The sequence below is a fragment of the Varroa destructor genome, unplaced genomic scaffold, assembly GCF_002443255.2.
Source record: "Varroa destructor unplaced genomic scaffold, Vdes_3.0 BEIS01000003.1, whole genome shotgun sequence".
Lineage (NCBI taxonomy): Eukaryota > Metazoa > Arthropoda > Arachnida > Mesostigmata > Varroidae > Varroa > Varroa destructor.
This window is the reverse complement of record NW_019211456.1, coordinates 4,211,215-4,231,782: the sequence shown is the minus strand read 5'-3', so window position 1 is coordinate 4,231,782 and position 20,568 is coordinate 4,211,215. Positions and strand designations below refer to the sequence as shown.

Below are 20,568 nucleotides of genomic sequence, written 5' to 3'. Positions count from 1 at the left end.
TATATATATATAAATTAAAGCAAAATATTTTTAAAATACCATGTATTGTATCGAGACGACGAGCTGGTAATAAGTGTTAGTGTAAAAGCGATCATGATCACGTCTTCATCCAGCTAGTTACTTATTTACTTGTTAATCATTCCGATGGCTGGTATCTCAGTCCCAGCTATGGCTATAATGCGACTCTAGGATCTCTGTGGCCTATTAGCCATATAGCAGCGATAAGGAACGAATATAAAGGACCCACTATGAACAGCGGATTTACTATTTCTATCATCATCAGTACGACCGTCACACTAACTACTACTAACAGTGTAGAGTCGCAGCCTTTGCGGCGGCTAAGGTCGGTGATAAACATGCGCACAGCAACGGCGACCGGGGGAATTTGTCCTAACCCTAGATAGCAATAGAAGAAGATTCACGGCAAACAACGATAGGCCCGGGACACTGGAAAAGAGGATTCAATTAACTTAGTCGCCGGCGACGATGAAGAAAGAGGGCGCAAAATTAGCGCTCTTCGGGAAAACCGATTGCCATTCCAGAGCAAGACACTATCAGCAGTTATCACTTTACCGCGCAGCGATTACCTCATATTCAAAGGACCAAATATCTACACAAACAACCATATACTTCTATATGCCAAGATACAGCTTGCCATGCCTTTCGTTTGCCATAGTTCAATACGGTGTTTCATTCCGCACCAACAACTGTGGCGGCAGCAGCAGGCGCAATTTAAAAAATGCACGACACTTCTTGACCTCCTCCAAGTCTTGAGCTTAAATCCATCCATATATTCTGTATTCATACTGGCACGCAGGCAGACAAAGGAAAGAAAGCAATCCTAGTAGAATTGTTAACATGGAACAATGCGTAGAAATACATCTTCAAGAAGCGGAACACATTGTATGCAATCGGATATCTAAATAATAGGTACTTACATACTTGTATGTAAGAATATACCCGTATTTGTCTATTTTCGCGCGTAGATAACGAGAAAGAGCGGCCGCGGTATTAATGTATTTCCCGTTTTTCATATGTTGGTCCTACTTAATGTAAAAAACAACCAGAGCAAATAAGTTTATAAAAACGAACGCAGAAAATGTCGAACAAAGGTATTTCCGGTTGCGAGCAGCCGTGGGCGTATTGTAATCAGCGGGCCAGTTAACCGTCGAATCTTGATATCGTTTAGAAACAGGTCGGTGGGGTGGCGAAAAGCTAGATATACAAATGCATGACATAGCTTGCCGGTTCATGAAAAGTTTGCGGCGATAGATTGTCGGCGGGGCACGAACTCTTGACTTTAACAATAACCGGCCAACTAAGTGAGCAGAAAAAACTGATTGGATGCCGCCGAACCATCAGTAACTCCAAGACTAGGTCGTGCGGCAGGTTCGACCGTACTTACGCAGTTTCACTTCGGTGTAGTACAACCTGGAGATCACGCCCGGCGGGAGAATTAGAACAGTTTCAAACAAAAACTACAAAGGCTTTCCCCTGGACGAGGTCGTCTCTTCGAGAAGCCTTCGAGGACTTCATCAAGATTAAACAAGCCCTGACGGGCGAATTGGCGCTCGATTATAACCTCTCTGTTTTTCTATATAGTATCAAGAAACTATCAGAGTCTGTTAACTTAATAAACCCCTTCGCAGCTGCGAATTTAATCTTATGGAACACCATGATCCAGGAATTTTGACACTATACTCCGTAAGATAACGAAGGAGATCAGCGTCCTGTGTACAGGCTTGGCCGGACAGGTCCCGCGGATCGACGCCCGACGTTGTGATTTTTATGTGCACAACACGTGGGCATCGTCAACTTAACTTCCCATGCAGGCGACTATCGGTCGCCAGGCCTTGCCAGGTGGGTTCCACAGCCCTGCGATTCGCTGGAACTGAACCCCGTCGAAGTTTGAAATCCGCATTGAACTAGAAGGCGTTATATTAGTGCAGGCTGCGCCAGACACCTGCGTTGTGATGAATGCCGTGTTGATGTCCTTAGAACACATTGACATGTGGCCTCGGGAACTGGGTTACTCGGCCATGGGACTCGTTGATATCTACTAGCAGCCTGTGATCGTCGCGGAGGAAGTCAAGCCGAAGGTCGACGGAAAGTAGTCAGAATGATCTGCAGTCGTCGACAACCTGCCGTCCGTCAATACTTTCGACAGGCTTCTCGTGAGCGATAGTATCATTTTGATCAATAAAGACGGTGGCATGTCCAGTGCTAGCCGGAGCATTCTCATCCTGTCAGCCAGGAGTAATTAGCGCTCAAATCGCTAAAATAAGTACTGACAGCAATCGGGCAGTCGCTTAGCCGAAGGCGACAGTCTAGATGGACAGAGTTCTCTATTTGTCTTCTATGGATATCTTCGTAGCGCTGTACAGCATAGTACCACAAACCTTTAATAATCTCGAGAAGCGGCCTGTAAACCTTAATAATCTCGAGAAGCGGCCTGTATACCTCAACGGAGATAATATAGGGCTCAAGAATGCACAACGTTTCTTGTATATCTGAAGGATTCCAAACCCCGTAATAAGGAAAGGTTTACGTGCACCTGACGGAAGTCCTCATGTGGACTAGTTGCATGATAAATTTGGGCATTTATAAAACCGAAGGAGCTTTGTAAGACACATCTTTCCATTTAACACTGTTTTGGGGGCAACCAGCTCCGTTTCTGTAGACACCCTCGCTTGGTTGCACCGGCACAAGGGATTCTCATCGGGAAGAAGATACAGCAAACGCTGAATGACAACGTGACCGAACCTTAGACGCCATAGACTTCGTCCTAACGGACAATCCGAGCCACCTGCAACTGTAATCAAATCCTTAATAATAATAATAATAATAAATAATAAATCCTGTAATCGGATTACCTGTAACAACTGCTGTAGGTCACCCGCGGGCGAACGAGCTGGTGAAACGAAAGATCTGCACACAATCACAGCCGCCTCCCGCGCCGTGCTGAAGACGCTTAGTTCGTCCGTTCTCGCAGTGTTCTTAGTACTCTGCTTCATGGTGAACATTACGTTGAGCGAGGCCCTCGTCTCCAGAACTACGATTAGCATCCGAGCTGCAAAAAGTGGCTCACGTCTGATATCTTCGACGGAGGCTGACGGTAGTCGTATGAAACGGACGCAGAAAACAATGTTATAACAGTACAATGTATGTTAGTTTCGACCAGCTGTGAGCATACCCTTCAGTGGGTCGGTTAACCATCAGCTGCTATCGATCAATCATTGTTGCAATAACATATATTCATAATCAAAATATGTATATTTTCTATTCAAGATGAGAATACCATGGTTAGTTTTCAAGTTTTATATCTGCGGAGAGTCATAAGGGGCTTTACTTATTTTAAATATAGGGTACATCTTTTCATTAGGAACTTATCTCGGGTATAGGTTTTATCTAAGCCAAAAAAAAATCGAAAAATACCTAAAGATCTGATTAAGGGTTTCATTTCTGCCCTCCTACTGACGCGGTTGGGAACCCAATTTCGATGATTTTGTTCTGTTGAATCAGTGTAATGCGCTACTCCATCCATCCAGCCTGTAGTAGTGTTAAATAAATATTCGGGCTGGCATGAAGTAAGGCATAAGGAAGGAATTAAGAATTAGTAAGCAGGTAACTTTGCCGTCGGGGCGAAGGCTCACATAAGGTAGGCTTAATCCTGGTGGCACCCGGTCGTTAATAAACTGCCTTACTAAAACACTCAACGAAAAACGATAGTGCAGACAATTAACGGGGCTGCACCCGATGTATACAGATGTGATTGAAACGGTGGTTTAAGCATTGTTACTAAAATCTGTATCTTTCAAGGTGTCCTGGGCATGGCTTTGTCAGAAATGTCTTTCAGTTATGAAACAAGCAGGACAGTTTCTACAGCGATTAAATTGGACTTTCAATGCAAGACGGTGAAACTTCAACGTCTCTTGACGAGAAATACTGTAACGTGTGATTCTTGATTAAATGGCGCCGAGAACACCGGATATACAGCATTCTCTCTGATTAGAAATCTCGCCTTCCGTGTCACGTGGCCCTTAACGGTCGGTGGATATAACTGACAGAAGTGTAGCCGTCGACAGTGCGCTAAGCCGGCAAGGCAATACTATAATTGTAGTGCGCTTCAAGGCTGTTATGATAATTAAAAAAAGGGGTAAGAATGAACTTCCGATTCCCCAGGCCCTGGCTACTGGTGGCCCACTAAAAGACATCACGAGATACTTAGGAATTTAAGTAACTAAGATATAAGGAATGACCATCACATATGATTGACGGAAACAAAGGCGACTAACTTAATTGGGAACCTCGCAAGGATAGTACTAAAATCGACAAGTCAAAGGACGGAAAACGATGATGTAGCTCGTCGAATCCATTTTCTCTTTCGGGGCCCCAGTTTGATTTGTGCTGGCGTCAACGGCATCAGGGAACAGGGCAGCATTGCAAAAAGCCCAACGTATGTTTGCACTTTGTCTCATTCGGGCGTACAGGAGTGTAAACATCTCTGCGGAGGTTTGTTTTTTAGAAGAAACGATACCTTGGAAATTCAAGACTGATAAACGACCAAGATTGCTACTTCGCAGGACCTCTGTCTTCAAGTCTTAGGTTGTATAGCGCCGTTAGACATTTAATTCAGGCGGTTGGCTCCCAGCATGAAACGAAGCCTGTGTATGCCCTGGTTCGACCCTAAACCACAAGGTGTCGTCAAGATTAACAGGCAAACACGTTACCCACTAGGCTAGCACGGGAAGAAGCTCGTAAGACTTGAGCTGATGGCACCTGATAAAGCAAGAATACACGGAATACTCCTTTACAGCCAGGTGCGTCGGAGACAGACAAAATTCCTCATGAGATCACCGCGGCCGGTGGGACGGGGAACCCCATAAGAAAACGGGCAAGGACATAGCGAATGAATTCAGAAATCTACGAGTCGCCCCTGCAGACTTTAGCTTGAAGTAATATTTGATTCAGTTCCAAACTCACGCCCAAGCATACGAAGTCTTTGTACTTAATCCTGGACCTCGTATGATCAGCAAGTAAGAGTAACAACATCATGCATTGAACTTCAAACGCGTTGCAAAAAAAAATAAAATAACGACTGTTCTGCTCGTGTAGTCCAGGTTTAAAACGATTATCTATTTTCGTCACTCACCATAAATGCAGTTAATAAAATTATACGGATAATGAAAAATGACATTATACATTCTTGCCACCGGCAGTTTCAATTTTTCAGATATGCTGGCGCTCTCGTACCACAGTGCAAAAATACGTGTATCTAATTGGTAAATTATAATAATAGGGTGGGGGGGACTCAAGCATACAGGAGCAAGGCAGATGATTTGAAATGAGATTTGAAATGTATGTACAGCATTTTATTAACACTCTTTAACATCCTTTATATTAAGCATGGCCGAGTATGCCTGAAAGCACATACATCCTTTACGGTGATACAGAAGTTCTAATCTACTATACTTTACCCCAGGAAAACCTGTGGTGCATCATTCATTTTTAGCACTTGTATTTTACTGGGTATACCTCTTTACGACATCTGGGCATCTAACCAAAATTCGTTCCATCCAGATATTTCCATTAGAGTGTTCCTACGCAGATAATTGTTGTACTTTGAGAAAAAAACGTTTGTTTGTATACAGCACGATCTTATTCATACAGCGAATAAAACCAGTAGCCTGTGCATGTGCATGTACTAATTTCTCGTAATTTAAACAAGTTCATAAATAATTGTAAAACAGAACTATCAAGGAAAAATATGCAACTAAAAAAAAACAAACGGAGTAACAATATATCACCGTTTGATTTGACCTCGCAAAAAAACTAAGCAAATTATAGACATCTTCTAGATAAAGCAAGCACGAATGAAAATGTTGATATCAGTATTTCCTACGGCGGTTTATTGCCTTTGAAATGGTACCATTGTATTGCTGATGACTTACTGCCGTCTCGAAGCAGGCACATGATTTATCGGCCCTGTGGAAGCACAATATACGGCGCACTTTGCTCTAACTGTCTAGCTATACGTTGTATTAACAATAGCAAGTCTTCAATTCCGACTGATACACAGTTCTAATTGTTTCATCGCAATACTAATAATTTTATTAACGATAAATATGGCAGAACGTTATAAATAAACAATAAACTAGTTAATACAGGTGTGAGCAAAAACATTGTTGTATTGAACCTTTGGCAGACAAGACTTTAGGCGCTACTGGGATACGGGCGATACCAATGAAGCAACGGAGATGGTAGTAAACCAATTAGGCGAACACAAGATTAGCCAATAAATTCGGACCAAAATTTAAGCGTTCGGACTTAAATCTGTCAGTCTGATGAAATGCAAGCTCTGCGTTTTATGACCCGACTGTTTTGATGACATCATATCGTAAATGAAGATTATGATAAGTCTTAAAAAAATAACACATAAAACAAAATTCATAAAAGCAATACTGAGAAAATCCAAATAAGATGTCAATCGATAGATACAATCAGCATATTACTTACAATACTGGCATTTATTTCACAGAGACCATAAAAGAGTTCACTAAAGATTATATATGACGAGCATGTGTATAGTATCACGTATGTCTAAAGATGGGGTTTCTTTTCATTTGTAGATGCTTCCATCGTCATATATTGCAAGTCACCATCAAATCTTAAATGTATCGTTTTAAACCGTAAAGATTTTTCAATAACATTTGATTACCTGATAGATGATATTCGTTATCTACATATTTTTAAATAAAAAAAATTCATACAGAAATAAGTTAGCCACTATTAAAAGACAAAACGTGGTTTATAACTAAACAAAAGTAATGCAAAGAAAAGTAATAACAAAAGTAACGATTATAGCCTAATCTGGTCTCAAGTAGACACTTGAATTCATCTTAGCATGTATCATGCCAATTTTAATGCTCCTTTAAGATTCAGTACGACTACTTTATAACTGTCCGGGGCGAAGTACTTTCCTCGTTATTTTAACAAAAACTATGTTTTGTAGTCTTTGCTGCCCTGACTGCGATAACCACACAAATAAAAGAAAATTCTTACACAACTATGATAACAAGAAACACTGTCATACTAACCTTAAAGATCATTATTCTTGAGCAAATCCGAATTATAAATGAAAAAAAGAGTTTCTAATATTAAATCAGAATATATGACTCTTGCTCATTAACACTGAAGCTATTGTTGTTGTGTATTCATGAATTTTAGAGACACGGATCTTTGTAAATACATGTTCCGTATGGCATCAACAAAACAAAGCTTGAAGCCAATACAAAATAAAGTAAGTATCTATTAAAGCCACAGAGTCAATAGCATTTAACAATAACAGCAATTTAGAAAAATTGCCGTTAGACAAAATCGTCGTCGAGTGTAGGCTTCCCGATGTTTTTGCAGTACCCGAAGTTGCTGTCCATTTAATGACAGCCCTGTACGAGCGGTATCACTGAAAGCCACCTAAGAGTCAAACGCTCTATATTATTATTAATATTGTTGCAGAAAAGTTGATGCAGAGTTTTTCGACGAGAAGCTGAACATATTGAGAAGGACTGGATAGTAGGTTCCATTAGTATCACTAGTTGATGCTACTCAAGCATGGACATCTCTAACTATATTTTATGGACGATTACTTTACTTTTCGTTTGGTAAACGATTTGTTGTGAACTATTTATTTGTACATTCAATTGGCTAGCTACCGATTTTCTTCTGCGAAAAACTTCAATTTTTGGACTTGCATTAGTTTTGTAACTAGCGGCTGTATTCGTAATTTGACATATTGAGATAGTTCCTTGATGATTCAACCGATCAACTCAAGAATTTGTGGTTTCCTTTCACACGTCACGTTCCTACAAATCGATGACCTGTTTTCATATATTACAAATAAATGAGATTATCGCAAAGCACTTAGAAGCCCGCGTCACCTAAACGTTTAGTAGTTTGACATCGCCTTCAAAAAAGTATTCAAATGATCCAAGCATTATATTTGAGCCATATCTTGCAATGAATTGTTGCTTAAATCGTCGTTCTTCCTAAGTTCTTTGCGCAACTACTATTGTTCATTACATAAAATTATTAGGCATTTATTTGTTTACATATTGAAAATCCAGATGCCTTACTTCTTGAAAGTGAGAAAGAAAATTGCCATAGTGTGCGAAAGTAAGTACTTCCTATGTAGTCTTCTAATGCTGGTTAGAAAGATATAGTTTTAAGATAAAAATGTAGAACAATGATAAAGATTTCCATTTTTTTCCCAGATCTCCACAAGAACAACACTTATATCCACATACTATTTGTAATGTTTTTTGAGCATTTATCTGCATGTGAAGAAAACCCTACAAATCGACCAACCTGCTTCATTCCTCATTTAGAACTGCATGTGTTGATAACACTGCATCCAACTTATAATAACCACAGTTGTTCTTCGCAAATTATTCTTATAGATTAGTGCAACTACCCCTCCGTGTATTTCACCAGACGTCCATGTGCTGATGCTTATTGTTCGGATTCGCAGATTGCACTCTGAAACAGTTATGCTTAAAAACATTCAACTGCTTTAAAATCTTTTTCTGAATTCTCGATGAACACTTTGCGCACTTCTGAGTGCTCGATGAACTCAACCTCATTGACAACCCATCTTTTTAAAATTATATTGCCTATAAACGTAATATTAAACTAAACTTCAGGAAGGGGCAAATAAATGATCTTGGCACAAAGAAAATATCACCTACAATTCACACGTTGTCAAGCCTTCACTAGAGTGCTTGTAGAGGTTGAGAGTAGTACCACATACATGGAAAGGCTGAAGTGTAACCGTCGTAGTCACAGATAATATGATACTAGAGGATACGATTATCCCAGCCTTGTATTTAATTGAGGAATGATAAACTGTCACCTGAAGAATAAATGAAATTAAGGGTACAGCGCGAACTAGCCTGGACCTATGCTTGACGAAGACCCAAACCAAGAAATTCTCTAAACCACAAAGCCAGCCAAGGAGAGGCGGGACTTACAAGGTTGATCCAAATGGTAAAGAAGTTCAAGAGACGCGCAAAAACCTTGTACATCATGAAAAAACGAATTGTTTCTTATGGTGTGCAAGGAGGACTTGACTATATGAGCACCAATTGGAATGGCCATAAGAATTATTATTATATTAGATATATTGTTAAAAAAAGTTCGGCACTGCTTAGGAATTTCCCATTGAAATCTAGAGAATTAAACAAGGTGCATCCAGAAAAAAAAAACAGTACGAACAGTAAAATTCAGTTTAAGAATCGTACAGTTCAAGAAGACGTTTTAATAAACACGTTGAATCGTATCACAAAAGGCGCCATGATAGGGGACGTACCACCTCACCTAGATATAAACTTTACGAAAATTTGCACATGGGTACAACAACGCCTTCTCATGCTCTATGACATAAAGCAATCGTGTAAACCTCATGCTATTTGCTTTCAACTTATCAATGTCTTCAAGCATGACAATGAGCATGCTCAAGGGTAGGAGAACTTAACTGACCATATATTTCATCGTTCAAGAATACAGGTGTGAGAAAAAGTCGAATTTATGAGACAATAGGCATAACATTTGAGCGTCTCAAGCCAACTAAGGATGGTCTAGAGGTCTGTATAGGAATTTCGTCCCCCTTCCATGGTTTCGTAGGCAAGCAAAATAAAAGCTACCAGGCTACTGAGTGATAAACTTAGCAGAATTTGCAATTTACGATAACTAAATCTACCGTTTGGAACACCGTTTGGTTCTACTAAAAATTTATTACCGAAATGGGGAAGCGATTACGGTCGTACCTCGTAAGCGTCGCACAGAATGCGGACAATACTTGTTGTTAACGGAGTAAATACTGGAGCAATTTATCAAGAAACTCCAAAAGTCTTCCTTGATTATATCATGATGAAAATCCTTTATTGTTGAATGGCTATGTCAATAAACAAAAAATGCCGCATATGAGGCTCACAAAACTTAAGGATGAGGGTAAAGCAGTCACTTCACCGACAAAAAATCACGATGTTGCACGGCTTGTGAAGCGAAAATGCCACTGAGCCTTTTTCTTTGAACATAGCGATAGAACAGCGGCAATTATCAATGGTTATAAATCCTTCTGTAAACCGAAATGAAGGCACTGGGTGTAACCTTGGCTTCAACCTGCCATACGCTGCGAGAAACAGTCAAGTTGATTGGAACTGTGTTCCTAGGCCGGCTAATCTCGATGCGCGGCGGTGAAATTGAATAGCTGCCCTGGTTCTGGTATTTGACTAGTCTCGATCTTTCCAGCAGCTTATTTAAAGCACGCTTTATGTCAAACAACGCCAAAAGCTTTTCTGACCTGCAAAATCGTATTCGTATAGTAATGAGTTAGAAAACTGATGCTAAAATTTGTAGAGTCATGATCCAAAATTAAATGAAGCAGATTGAGTACTGGAAGCAGTTCCTGGGAAATCCTTTGGCTGGTATTTATTTCAATAGCGTTCCTGTATTCGTGTCTCGTATTCGTTTATGTAGCGCAAATTAAGCCCCTGCTCTGACCTAAGCTAAGAATAAAAATGCGCTCGGAAACTCACCTTTGTTTTCTATTTCGGGGACGCTGAAATCCAACACAGGCTTTTCAGCTACTGTATACGTCCCTCAAACCAGCAAAGCATAATGAAACGCGTTACGGACCTACGTGAAGACGAAACACGTTTTCTCTGCTGCTCTAGAATCTGCATGCGTACGTTATTCTATTAAGAGATGCTTGATACAGTCACTTGTTGCTAAAACAATAAAGTGCTGTGTATAGCTATATAAACACCCCTCGTTAAGATATTTATAAGTGTTTTTATTTACCTGTAGTATAACAATTATTACCTAGATATATTTATGCATCCTGTTTACAGTATATTGCTTAGCTATTAAACTATTATAGCATTTGTTGCATATTGGTACTTCGATTCAACTCTGGCAATGAAGTTTTCAATGATGACTCACGTAACAAAACAATTAACAGTGTATATGCAATAGTACCAGGTTAAGCAAATTGTTTACTTTTGGTTAATTCTTATCCCAAAGACGCAGTTTACATAGGAAGCAGTTCAATAGCGCTAATGTAGTTCCCGAAAGCCGAGAGACAATCTTGTTCACTAAAATTTAGTGTGAGCAGTGTAAATCGCATGACTGTGAAATAAATATACATATTGTGAAGCGGCGTTTGTGCTATCGATGACGAATATTAGTGTTGACTTATTTGAAAACTTTACCATTTCTTAATTTTTGTAACGTGATATACATCTAATTTCGTTCTGCTTGGCACAATCAGTCATCCATGTTTCTCTGTCTCAAATTGCTTCGGTTAAATTTACGTTTAAACTCGAATCCGATATTAGTGCTTGTTCCCGTTGCATCGCCATCATCGTCCTCCAGCCGTGACAGGGTGACGATCTTTTCACCGAATCGCTTTCGTTTTTCGGGTGGTGGCAACGGTATGTTATTCACTTCAACAGGTTTTCGATGTTCTGAAAAGACATCATCCTTGCAAAATAAGAAAGAAAATGTCATTTTAGACTGCTAAGTGAATGGTTACGTTTTAAGGGTAGCCTATTCTTAAACCTCATAAGAATGCTTTTAGTGTCGAAAATCGTTTCAGTCAGCGAACAACAATTAAGCTCGTTAAAAGATTATCTGTTGCTCATCACGATCTTTCCTTTTTTACTTACGCTCAAAAGTATGCCAGACTGCTAACCGGTTTATCAGGTCAACATATTATTGCCTTTAGATACAGATTTGAAACAGCTTTGCATCTACAAATGTGACTAAGATGAATCACATCATGAGCTTTGGCAAGCATCTGTGTTCAGCATCTGTGTTCATCACTTCTTGATTGTTACCAGTCAGTAGCTTCTACCGTTTTGAAATTGCTAAGACAAATGCAATTTCGATCCATAAATTGAAAATGAACTAAGGATTATTAAATGTGCTCGGTATAATAACAAAAAATATATGGAGTAATTAATGCAGGCGGTTATTAAACGACTAAATAAACTAAATATTGTAATTTTTACAACTAAGAACATTGTATCGAATGGATCCGATATTTCGCCAATTTAATTTCAGCACTTATTATAGTTCTGGTGTTTTAACAGTGATAAGTACCTCAGTTCTACTGAAATTATCTCGTACTGCTACCGTGACCCAAGCACTAGGTACACCTTTAGTTTCGTCAGGGGTTTTAATGTCCGCGGGGGCAAATGGTGGTTTCCTTGTTGAATTCGTCCTCCGATCGCTTTTTACCTTCGATGTCGCTGTTTCGTAGCACGACTTATAGGCACTCTCTCCTCGGCGAGATACTAATTCTCTATATTGTTTGCGATCTTGCTCACCTATAAATCAAACATTTCTATTTTTAAACATTCAGCACTCATACGCCTTACTGTGCTATATCTCAAATCGTTGCAAAAATATGCATATTGACGGTAAAAACAATACCTTAGTTTGGCTTTTGTCGTGCTCATTTAATATGGCGCAACTCACCCAGTGTATTATCACGTTTTCTTTAAGCAAATTCCTTGAAAAACTTTCCATAGTGTGCCATGGACTAGCTTATTCAAGTAAAATTGGCGGTACTTTACACTGTATGGTATACTAGAAATACTTTGTCGTCTTATCGAAGTGAGTCGGACCACTACTATATTTCTGAAGTAAATTTTACTACATTTTATGATTTATATTTGCTGACAATGAAACAGATCGCGTGCAGTTGACGTAAGTTATAAACACTTGGGTTTGCGTATAGGAGAACTTGTATTTAATATAAGCAGCGCCCAATAGAAAATATCGTGTAGAAATTGAGCTATGCAGGGCTTACTTACCAAGTGCAACACCGTCCTTAGCGACGGCTGCAAGTGCTGCCGCCTCGATCTTCGCCATTTCCTTTTCGTAAGCAGAGTTTTTAGCATATTCCTCGGCTCCGCGTTTCGCAATGGTCTCGACGCGTTTTGCGACATTTTCCTTATGACGTTTTCCCTGAAGATCATACATACATACCTTGATATATATAGCGAATACAGTCTGTAACATATTTCTTTCTATAATGTGGGTACGGATGATTTCAAAAAGGATAATGTATCATCAGTGGTGGGTAGGCTTAATCTGACAAGAAAACTTTCTGCTAAAAATTAAATCTTCATGCTTGCAACTATAGGAAAATGGTACGCGTGCCTAGCACGTATCAAGTTGAGGATGAGTCAGAAGTGCACGGTGCTTCGATTCTCTGTCATTGGCTGCATTAATACAGAAAAATAGGAATGACTAGGGCAGCCATTCAGTCCCAATCCCACTCGAAATTCTTTAAGCACAATACCAAGGAATGCTCTGTTTCATTGCAGAGGATAATGCCCATATTAGAAATAAAATCATACGATTAAAAAAAAAGACAATAAAAACGGCTTGTGGTAGTTACCCAGTGTCACTTTTCACATACTAAGGAGATAGATTTTACTTTAAATGTAGAATTTGTAATGATATTGCTTGCAATGACTGCACGCACCTTTCGATAACATTTTTGAACCAATTACATCCAAAATAGTAGCGAGTGACACTACAGAAGCAGGAAGCGGTGGTGTATCTACGGTGCTTGATAAAGTTCTATTGCTTTCACCGTTTGATTTATTATGCAACGTTATCCGACAGAACTTAGTTTATCGCACGAATTCACTCTCACGACCATTATATTCTATTCGCCATTCTTACTACTACTAGAACAGATGCCTAGTATGAGGCTAGTATGAGGCTTAATAAAGGTGCTCGAATGTCAATCATGCTTACATAATTGGACATAGTAGACTAAATAATCATCATAATGGGTTATTTAAATCGTTTGTACATTCAGCTCTACTTTTAAAGATTTGAAGGAATCTGAAATATTATTTTTAACTTTATTGAAATAGCTAAAAGGGTATTAGGCTCGCTTAATATATTTTACTAAATAGAAGGCGCATGAATTTGCGGCAACTGCTAATTAACAAATTAGTTAATGATAACGTACGGACTTGTTGGAATCGACAACGAACTGCTTACCTGCTCATGATTTTGAATCGATGCCTTGTTGTCAGCAATGTAACATTTGCATGCGTCACAGAACCGCTTCCCAGTCGACACCCAGTATTCTGACATCGTCTAAAATGAAAAAAGCAAACGTGCACAATCTTTTTGTGTTATACGGTAATAATCAAGATCATGAAGAATAATCTTATTATTATAATAAGTCAAACTTTTCCTTAAGAAGAGCAGAGGACTGGTAACCAGCTTTCAAACATATCGGTAGAACAAATAGTTCTTACGGTCCATAAGTACCAGGATTGTAGCCATTTTGCAATAAAAATTACTGACAGTTTAAAAATCGATTACGTGCTATGCTAATAAGATGACATTTTCCGCGCACCTCTGTCTGTTTTTTGCTCTTTTTCCTGCACAAGAACATTAAAACACATAAAACTCATTGAGGAGAATTATAATATCGGTACATGCATCGATTCTATCACCAGAATGCTGATATTTAAAGTCGTTTTCTATACAGTTAGTTTTCAACACGTAAAGGTTAATTTTCTTTTCAAAATATGTTATTAATCGTCTTCTTTAGTACATGTAGCGTATCCTAAAGCCTTATTATTAATAATCTCTTCGTTGTGAGCTGCCTTTAGATACCCTCTTAAGGTCTAGTCCATCTACCTTAATTAAAAATTATATGGACAAATGAAAAAACCTAAAAACTCCATGCATCTACTACGCACATATTTTTTTCTTCAAATGAAACAAAAAACAAGGACACGCTAAACATATCTATTAGTGTCTTTTGTTGGGCATCCTACATATGACGTCACCCACTCCAAAGGTCATGCAAACCTGCTTCGAATGATGGTAGACCTGGATCAGAAGATCAGCCAAATGCACTTAAAAGCGTATCACAGTTAACAAAAACAAATAAAAATATCTAAGAAAGAAAACGCACGCCACCTTTCTGTTCGATTGCAGGTCAGCTGTGAGACTGCCACTTAACAGGCAGAGATCATGTGATCATCTAAATAAACACTCGGAACCGATGACAACAATCAAGACTATCCGGCCGATGAAAAACAATCACAGAAGCTGACTGTGTTTCAAATTTCAATTGATAAAATTTTCTCAATGTACACACACATGTGAATGAGTTGAAAAATATGTGCAGATACTCCCAATACTGTTGAAGTGCTTATTATATTGACTGCCATTATTGTGTATAATGATACAAACCGTACATTAAGTAACGACCGAAGATTCTTTATGTTATGATTGTGACGAAATGTAAATGTTAAAAAATAAATCAAATTCCTTTTGTATTATGCCTATAATTTGAATGTTTTAAACCGGTAACAACAAAAGATGTCTACGTTAAGAGAATGCCTTAAGGAGAGAAGCGCAAAGCGACGGGAGCTCTTAGCTCGACAACTTGGAGCTGGTTGTGCTGAAAACCTGGGTTTATTACTTGGTAATGATAAGACTACATTAAGAATAGCTACAGAGGTTAGTATGTACACAAGTGCTCATGTGAATAACAGATCACTATCTATTGTCAAAAAAAACGTTTTGCCGCTTCACTTAACCAGTACCTTGGAACCGTAGCATTGGTGATATTTCGATATTGCACTAATCTTGCATTTGACCCTTGTTTGGTCAATGTTGAGGATAAATATGGCACGTCGCTTCTAAATAGAATTATTTGAAGGCAACGTAAGCCCTAACAAAAAAACCGTACCTGCTGCCATCAGTACGAATGTGTAGTTGCATACATTACGTTAGAGGCGACTTAAAAAAAAAAGAAAAATATATCTGGTTTAGCATAACACTGTATGAAGCTTAACTGCGATGTCTTTTATACGTGACAACTTGTCACTGATCCCTTAAAGTTGAAAAAAACTAATTTAATCTGGATCGTACCTCAAGGAAAAAAATCGTCTCAAAAACTAGAGTCAATTATTGAGGTATTATTAGGTCTAGAAACATAAAGTATATCTTTCATCTTATACATGAATGAAGACACTTATGCTATGGTTTATAAATTTAATATAAAGCTAAGCAGATATACTTCGGTAGTAATATATATTTAGTCTACAAACCAAAATGACCTCTTTCAGCTTATACAGGCGATAGTATTTTAGCATTAGCACGGTTAGCATTTGAGCAAGAAAATATGTGGCGGAAGGACAAATAACTCACTGATGGCTATACAAATGGGCTTGAAGTAAAATTAAACTAGTGAATCAATTTTGAAAATCATGAAATTATTGCAACCGTATATAAAGGATTCATTATAGATGGAAACTGTAGTTTATTGTTTGTGCTCTTCTCGATACTTCCAGAAGAACAAAACTCATGAAGGTGACGAGACACTAAAGAGGCGTCGATTTGGAGCCCAAGGTGTAACACTAGACGATGGGATCGCGCACAATTCACAGAGTGGTAAATACGAATAGTTATATAGTTAACGAATGAACGCCGGCATAAATATTTATAGATACCCATATTTATAGGTACCCAGTCCTATAAAAATACCGATTGGTGTCAACTGATTATATCGTTTATGCTTACTTAAAAAGAAACGCTTGTGGTAAGGCTTTAGTGACAAATATATGATTACTTAGCCAGATGTAAGGCTATCGTACGTTTTAAAGTTGTGAAGTACAGAGATGTCAATATGTTACACAAGTCTATGGGAGACAACCTAAAATTAATGGTTTAACAAATGACCCCTTCGGGATTTACTTTTACATGTTATTTTGTAAAAACAAACTTAGATAGTAGCTTTCATTGTAGTAGAAGAAAAAGTAAAGAATGAGAAATGTACCCTACAGGAATTAAACTTCGATTGAAATCTCTGCGTCTAAATATATTCACCAAAATTTCATGTTCTTTAAGAAACATTTTTATACATTGTCCTATTCTAAAATATAAGCCACTATCTGAATGTGTACGATAGAGGAAAGGCACATAAAGTAAATAGGTGTGTTATGTTTATCCCGTAGAACACTGGTTAGTTTCCCACTGAATCGCACAATGTTCAAAAAATCCTATAGCTTTAGCTGGTCTAAAACGTTATGTTTATGTTATTTCTTATCGCAGAGGAAGTGATGGCTTATCGAGATTCATCGACTTTTCTTAAGGGTACTCAGTCCGCAAACCCGCACAACGATTACTGTCAGCATTTTGTCGACACCGGCCAGAGACCACAAAACTTTATTCGTGACGTCGGCATCCAGGATCGGTTTGAAGAATATCCCAAGCTCAAGGTGCATATTTCACAGTCGACGTAACGGCTGCTTTTAACGTAACTTGGATTTATGTGGATACAGCTAGTTTTTGCCAAGGCTGTTCTGCATTTTAGAACAGTGAAACATTTTATTATGCAGAAGCTTAACGTCGGTTATTAACTGATTTCAGGAGTTGATTAAGTTAAAGGATGAGCTCATTCATGAAACGGCTACGCCTCCAATGTATCTTAAATGCGATCTCCTACAGTATAATCTCCGTGAGCTAAATGGGAAATTTGATGTCATCTTGATCGAGCCCCCACTCGAAGAGTACCAAAGATCTTGTGGAGTGACAAACACGCGCTTTTGGTCTTGGGAGGAAATTATGAAGCTCGAAATTGAAGAGGTTGCTGCACCTCGATCTTTTGTCTTCTTATGGTTCGTAGTAACTTATTATAAATGCGTTTCATTTATTGACAATATACTGCCTGGAAGAGACTAGAAGTTTTTTTCATTATGTGAATATTCTACATTTGTAGGTGTGGTTCTTCAGATGGCTTGGATCTTGGACGACAGTGTCTTCGAAAATGGGGATTTCGTCGGTGTGAAGATATCTGTTGGATCAAGACCAATATCAACAATCCATCGAAAGTGAGTAGTCTGTATTCAAGAGAGAATAACAAAAGCCAAGTTAAGTTGTTACGGACGTTTTTTCTATCATTTGAAGTGGGTAATTTAATCGTAAGTCTGCAAAAATACAGCCACTTATAACATGATCTATATATGTTATATTATTATCTGTATTGTGTTCGATATCACTGCAAGCAGAGTTTTATACATATATATATATATATATATATATATATATTTTGTTTATTTCCGTACTATGTGTATTCCCCAATGAGGGTCAAGTGTGTATACACTAAAATCACTGTGACGCCATACAAACTGCGCGTAACCTTATGTACCAACTATGGTTAATTAAAATAATTCGTTGCCAAAGTATCTTTTATGAGGTGTCGTTATATGCGGTATTTTAATCAAGACTTATCTTATCTAGGTAAAAAACGTAGAGCCTCGAGCAGTGTTTCAACGAACCAAGGAACACTGCCTTATGGGAATCAAGGGCACAGTTCGGCGTTCAACTGATGGTGATTTCATTCATGCAAACGTAGACATTGATTTGATTATTTCTGAAGAACCTCCATTTGGAATGATGGAGAAGCCAGAAGAAATTTTCCATATTATAGAACACTTCTGCCTGGGTCGCAGAAGGTTGCATCTTTTTGGAAGAGATCTCACTATACGCCCAGGTTAGTTGCAAAGCTTTTTTTGAGATCGAGTTGGCCCTTGCAAAACTTATTTTATACAGGCAATAAGGATTCGATGAGTTACCTTTAGTTTCATTTTTAAAAGAAATTTCACCTGGTGTCAATATACAACCAGAGTCGGGTTCTGTCGAATGGGTGCATCTACTGATGAGTGCTCTCGCCCGACTCTGAGGCAGCCTTGACAACTTGCATGTTGGTAGCAAACCAGTTTAAATTTTCAATGATTTTAAACAAATTACCTAACAAGTGAAGGCAGATTCAAATGTAGACACTTATATTATTTTAACGTTTATATCTCTTAGGATGGCTGACACTGGGTCCCGAGTTAACTAATTCCAACCTGAACACGGAGGCTTATAACGCGCACTTCAACCGTACAGCGAATGACTACTTAACGGGATGCACCGAGAGGATCGAGGCTTTAAGACCAAAGTCTCCGCCTCCAAAAAGTGCCCTTGGAGGTCCGAGTAGAGGTCGAGGGAGAGGCGGCATACAACGAGGTAGACCACCGCCAGTGTGAAGCCAAGATAACTGTAAGGAAATTCTGATACACATGCTAGAAGACGAAATTCATGCAGCATGAATGGGCCTCGCGTCAGCAGCACAAGTAAAATGGACAGTATCTGTAACCATACTGATCGATCATGCCTTCTCACATAGCCGAAATTGTATTTTTGTGCTTACTGGTTAGCAAACGTACCGAAATAACTGTATACGACTATGATGCCGGTTTATGCCGCGTGGATGCTTAGAATTGAATTAAATTTTCCACTTACGTTGTTTTTTTATATGATATTTATTGATCATTTATTGAAATACAGCAAAGTTTACAGGTAGAACAAGAACTTCTTATATATAGAGGTTTGTACATGGCATTTGTACACGTGTTTTAAGGCAGAGTCTAGGATTTGGGATTTCTCAGTAGAGAACTGTTTAAACAATGCGAAAAATACGAAATGACAACGGTTCATCAAGAGGACGCATATGTGACATGCATTTGACTACTCGCGTGCGAACGATATTGAAAGGGAATGCCACCAAAAAGGCTTATATTATTCGGTAATGTACACCTGTGAAACTGCGGTTGAAAGTGAGGCTATAATACAAATATTATATATTCGGATACAATTGTCTTTACCAAACTACAGAGCTATAATTGTGAACGATTATACTGTCCACACGATGCCCTTTAAGTATAAATAACAAAGGAGACGTAATAAAAAATAAAATGGTTCAAAATCTATATATCGTTTGGCACATCTATCTTTCGCGTTGATTCCCTGATCTAAAAATTAGCATAGACTAAACGTGACATGACGTCCTTTGTAGCGCAGCGTTTTCTGTTCATACTTATTTTCTTAATCCCATTCAGTACAGCTATTGTCACGAGCTGATCTCATCGACAATGTAATGTAGCTTGTGCTATAAACGGATCAAGAAGATATGTGGTCAAAAGTTTGGCTGTACGATAACCCCAAGTATTAGGATCTTTCCAAAAACAAATATTTTACTCAAAGTTGTAAGTAACAATTAGTAATTGACAACTTGTTTGATTTCATCTTTGAACGATAAATAATATATTGCTTTTCCCGGTTTTAAAGGTTACACCCATCGAAATAACTAAGAAAATTATTATTAGCAAATCCATTGCCTTCAGTTGTCGAGGGTCACAGAAGCACTAGTGCTATTCTCCGCATTCCTATTTCACGCGAAGATACAGCCCTTCAAGTTCGCATTCTCTCTTCTTCAACCGCTTCAATCAAAGCTTGGCTGGGCATGCGTGCCATCGTGGAACTACTTGCTTTTTAAGACTTTTTCAAAGAATAGTTTCAATAAGTAAGTTAGTATTTTTGCTGATCGGTAATCGTGCAAAACTGTAAGGGAAAGATTCATAGCAATCATCCTGTATGATTCGTTTTAGAGTTTTTGTTGGCGATGTTGAGATAATA

At 38.5% G+C, this 20,568-nt stretch overlaps 2 protein-coding genes across 8 annotated transcripts in view; one reads left to right on the top strand and one right to left on the bottom strand.

Annotated features, from left to right (window-relative positions):
* Mettl14 (methyltransferase like 14) overlaps positions 1 to 19,864 on the top strand; it is a 29,517-nt gene extending 9,653 nt beyond the window's left edge. Inside the window, exons 3-10 of one of the 7 annotated variants that reach the window (XM_086984693.1) lie at positions 15,037 to 15,191; positions 15,424 to 15,564; positions 16,401 to 16,500; positions 17,161 to 17,327; positions 17,479 to 17,726; positions 17,828 to 17,939; positions 18,349 to 18,601; positions 18,922 to 19,864. In XM_086984693.1, coding sequence (XP_086840819.1) covers positions 15,424 to 15,564; positions 16,401 to 16,500; positions 17,161 to 17,327; positions 17,479 to 17,726; positions 17,828 to 17,939; positions 18,349 to 18,601; positions 18,922 to 19,139 — 1,239 coding nt within the window. In that variant the 5' untranslated portion in view covers positions 15,037 to 15,191 and the 3' untranslated portion in view covers positions 19,140 to 19,864. Of the gene's footprint in view, positions 1 to 7,227; positions 7,301 to 15,036; positions 15,565 to 16,400; positions 16,501 to 17,160; positions 17,328 to 17,478; positions 17,727 to 17,827; positions 17,940 to 18,348; positions 18,602 to 18,921 lie in introns of all 7 variants that reach the window. The other 6 variants (XM_086984692.1, XM_022797258.2, XM_086984691.1 and 3 more) reach the window with 6 other exon arrangements.
* Positions 10,829 to 14,181, bottom strand: LOC111246895 (uncharacterized). The gene is made up of 4 exons (XM_022797267.2): positions 14,083 to 14,181; positions 12,876 to 13,029; positions 12,160 to 12,386; positions 10,829 to 11,538 (listed from the first exon to the last, which is right to left on the bottom strand). Exons 1-4 carry the CDS (start codon positions 14,176 to 14,178, stop codon positions 11,323 to 11,325), a joined length of 693 nt encoding a protein of 230 aa, XP_022653002.2. The 5' UTR covers positions 14,179 to 14,181; the 3' UTR covers positions 10,829 to 11,322.
* Positions 19,865 to 20,568: the final 704 nt, after the last annotated feature.

Coding starts and splice junctions, on each gene's coding strand:
- LOC111246895 (XM_022797267.2), bottom strand. CDS start 14,178: ATGTCAGAATACTGGGTGTCGACTGGGAAGCGGTTCTGTGACGCATGC. Junction 13,030..14,082: donor CGATTCAAAATCATGAGCAG/GTAAGCAGTTCG, acceptor TATGATCTTCAG/GGAAAACGTCATAAGGAAAA. Junction 11,539..12,159: donor ATAATTTCAGTAGAACTGAG/GTACTTATCACT, acceptor TTATTTTGCAAG/GATGATGTCTTTTCAGAACA.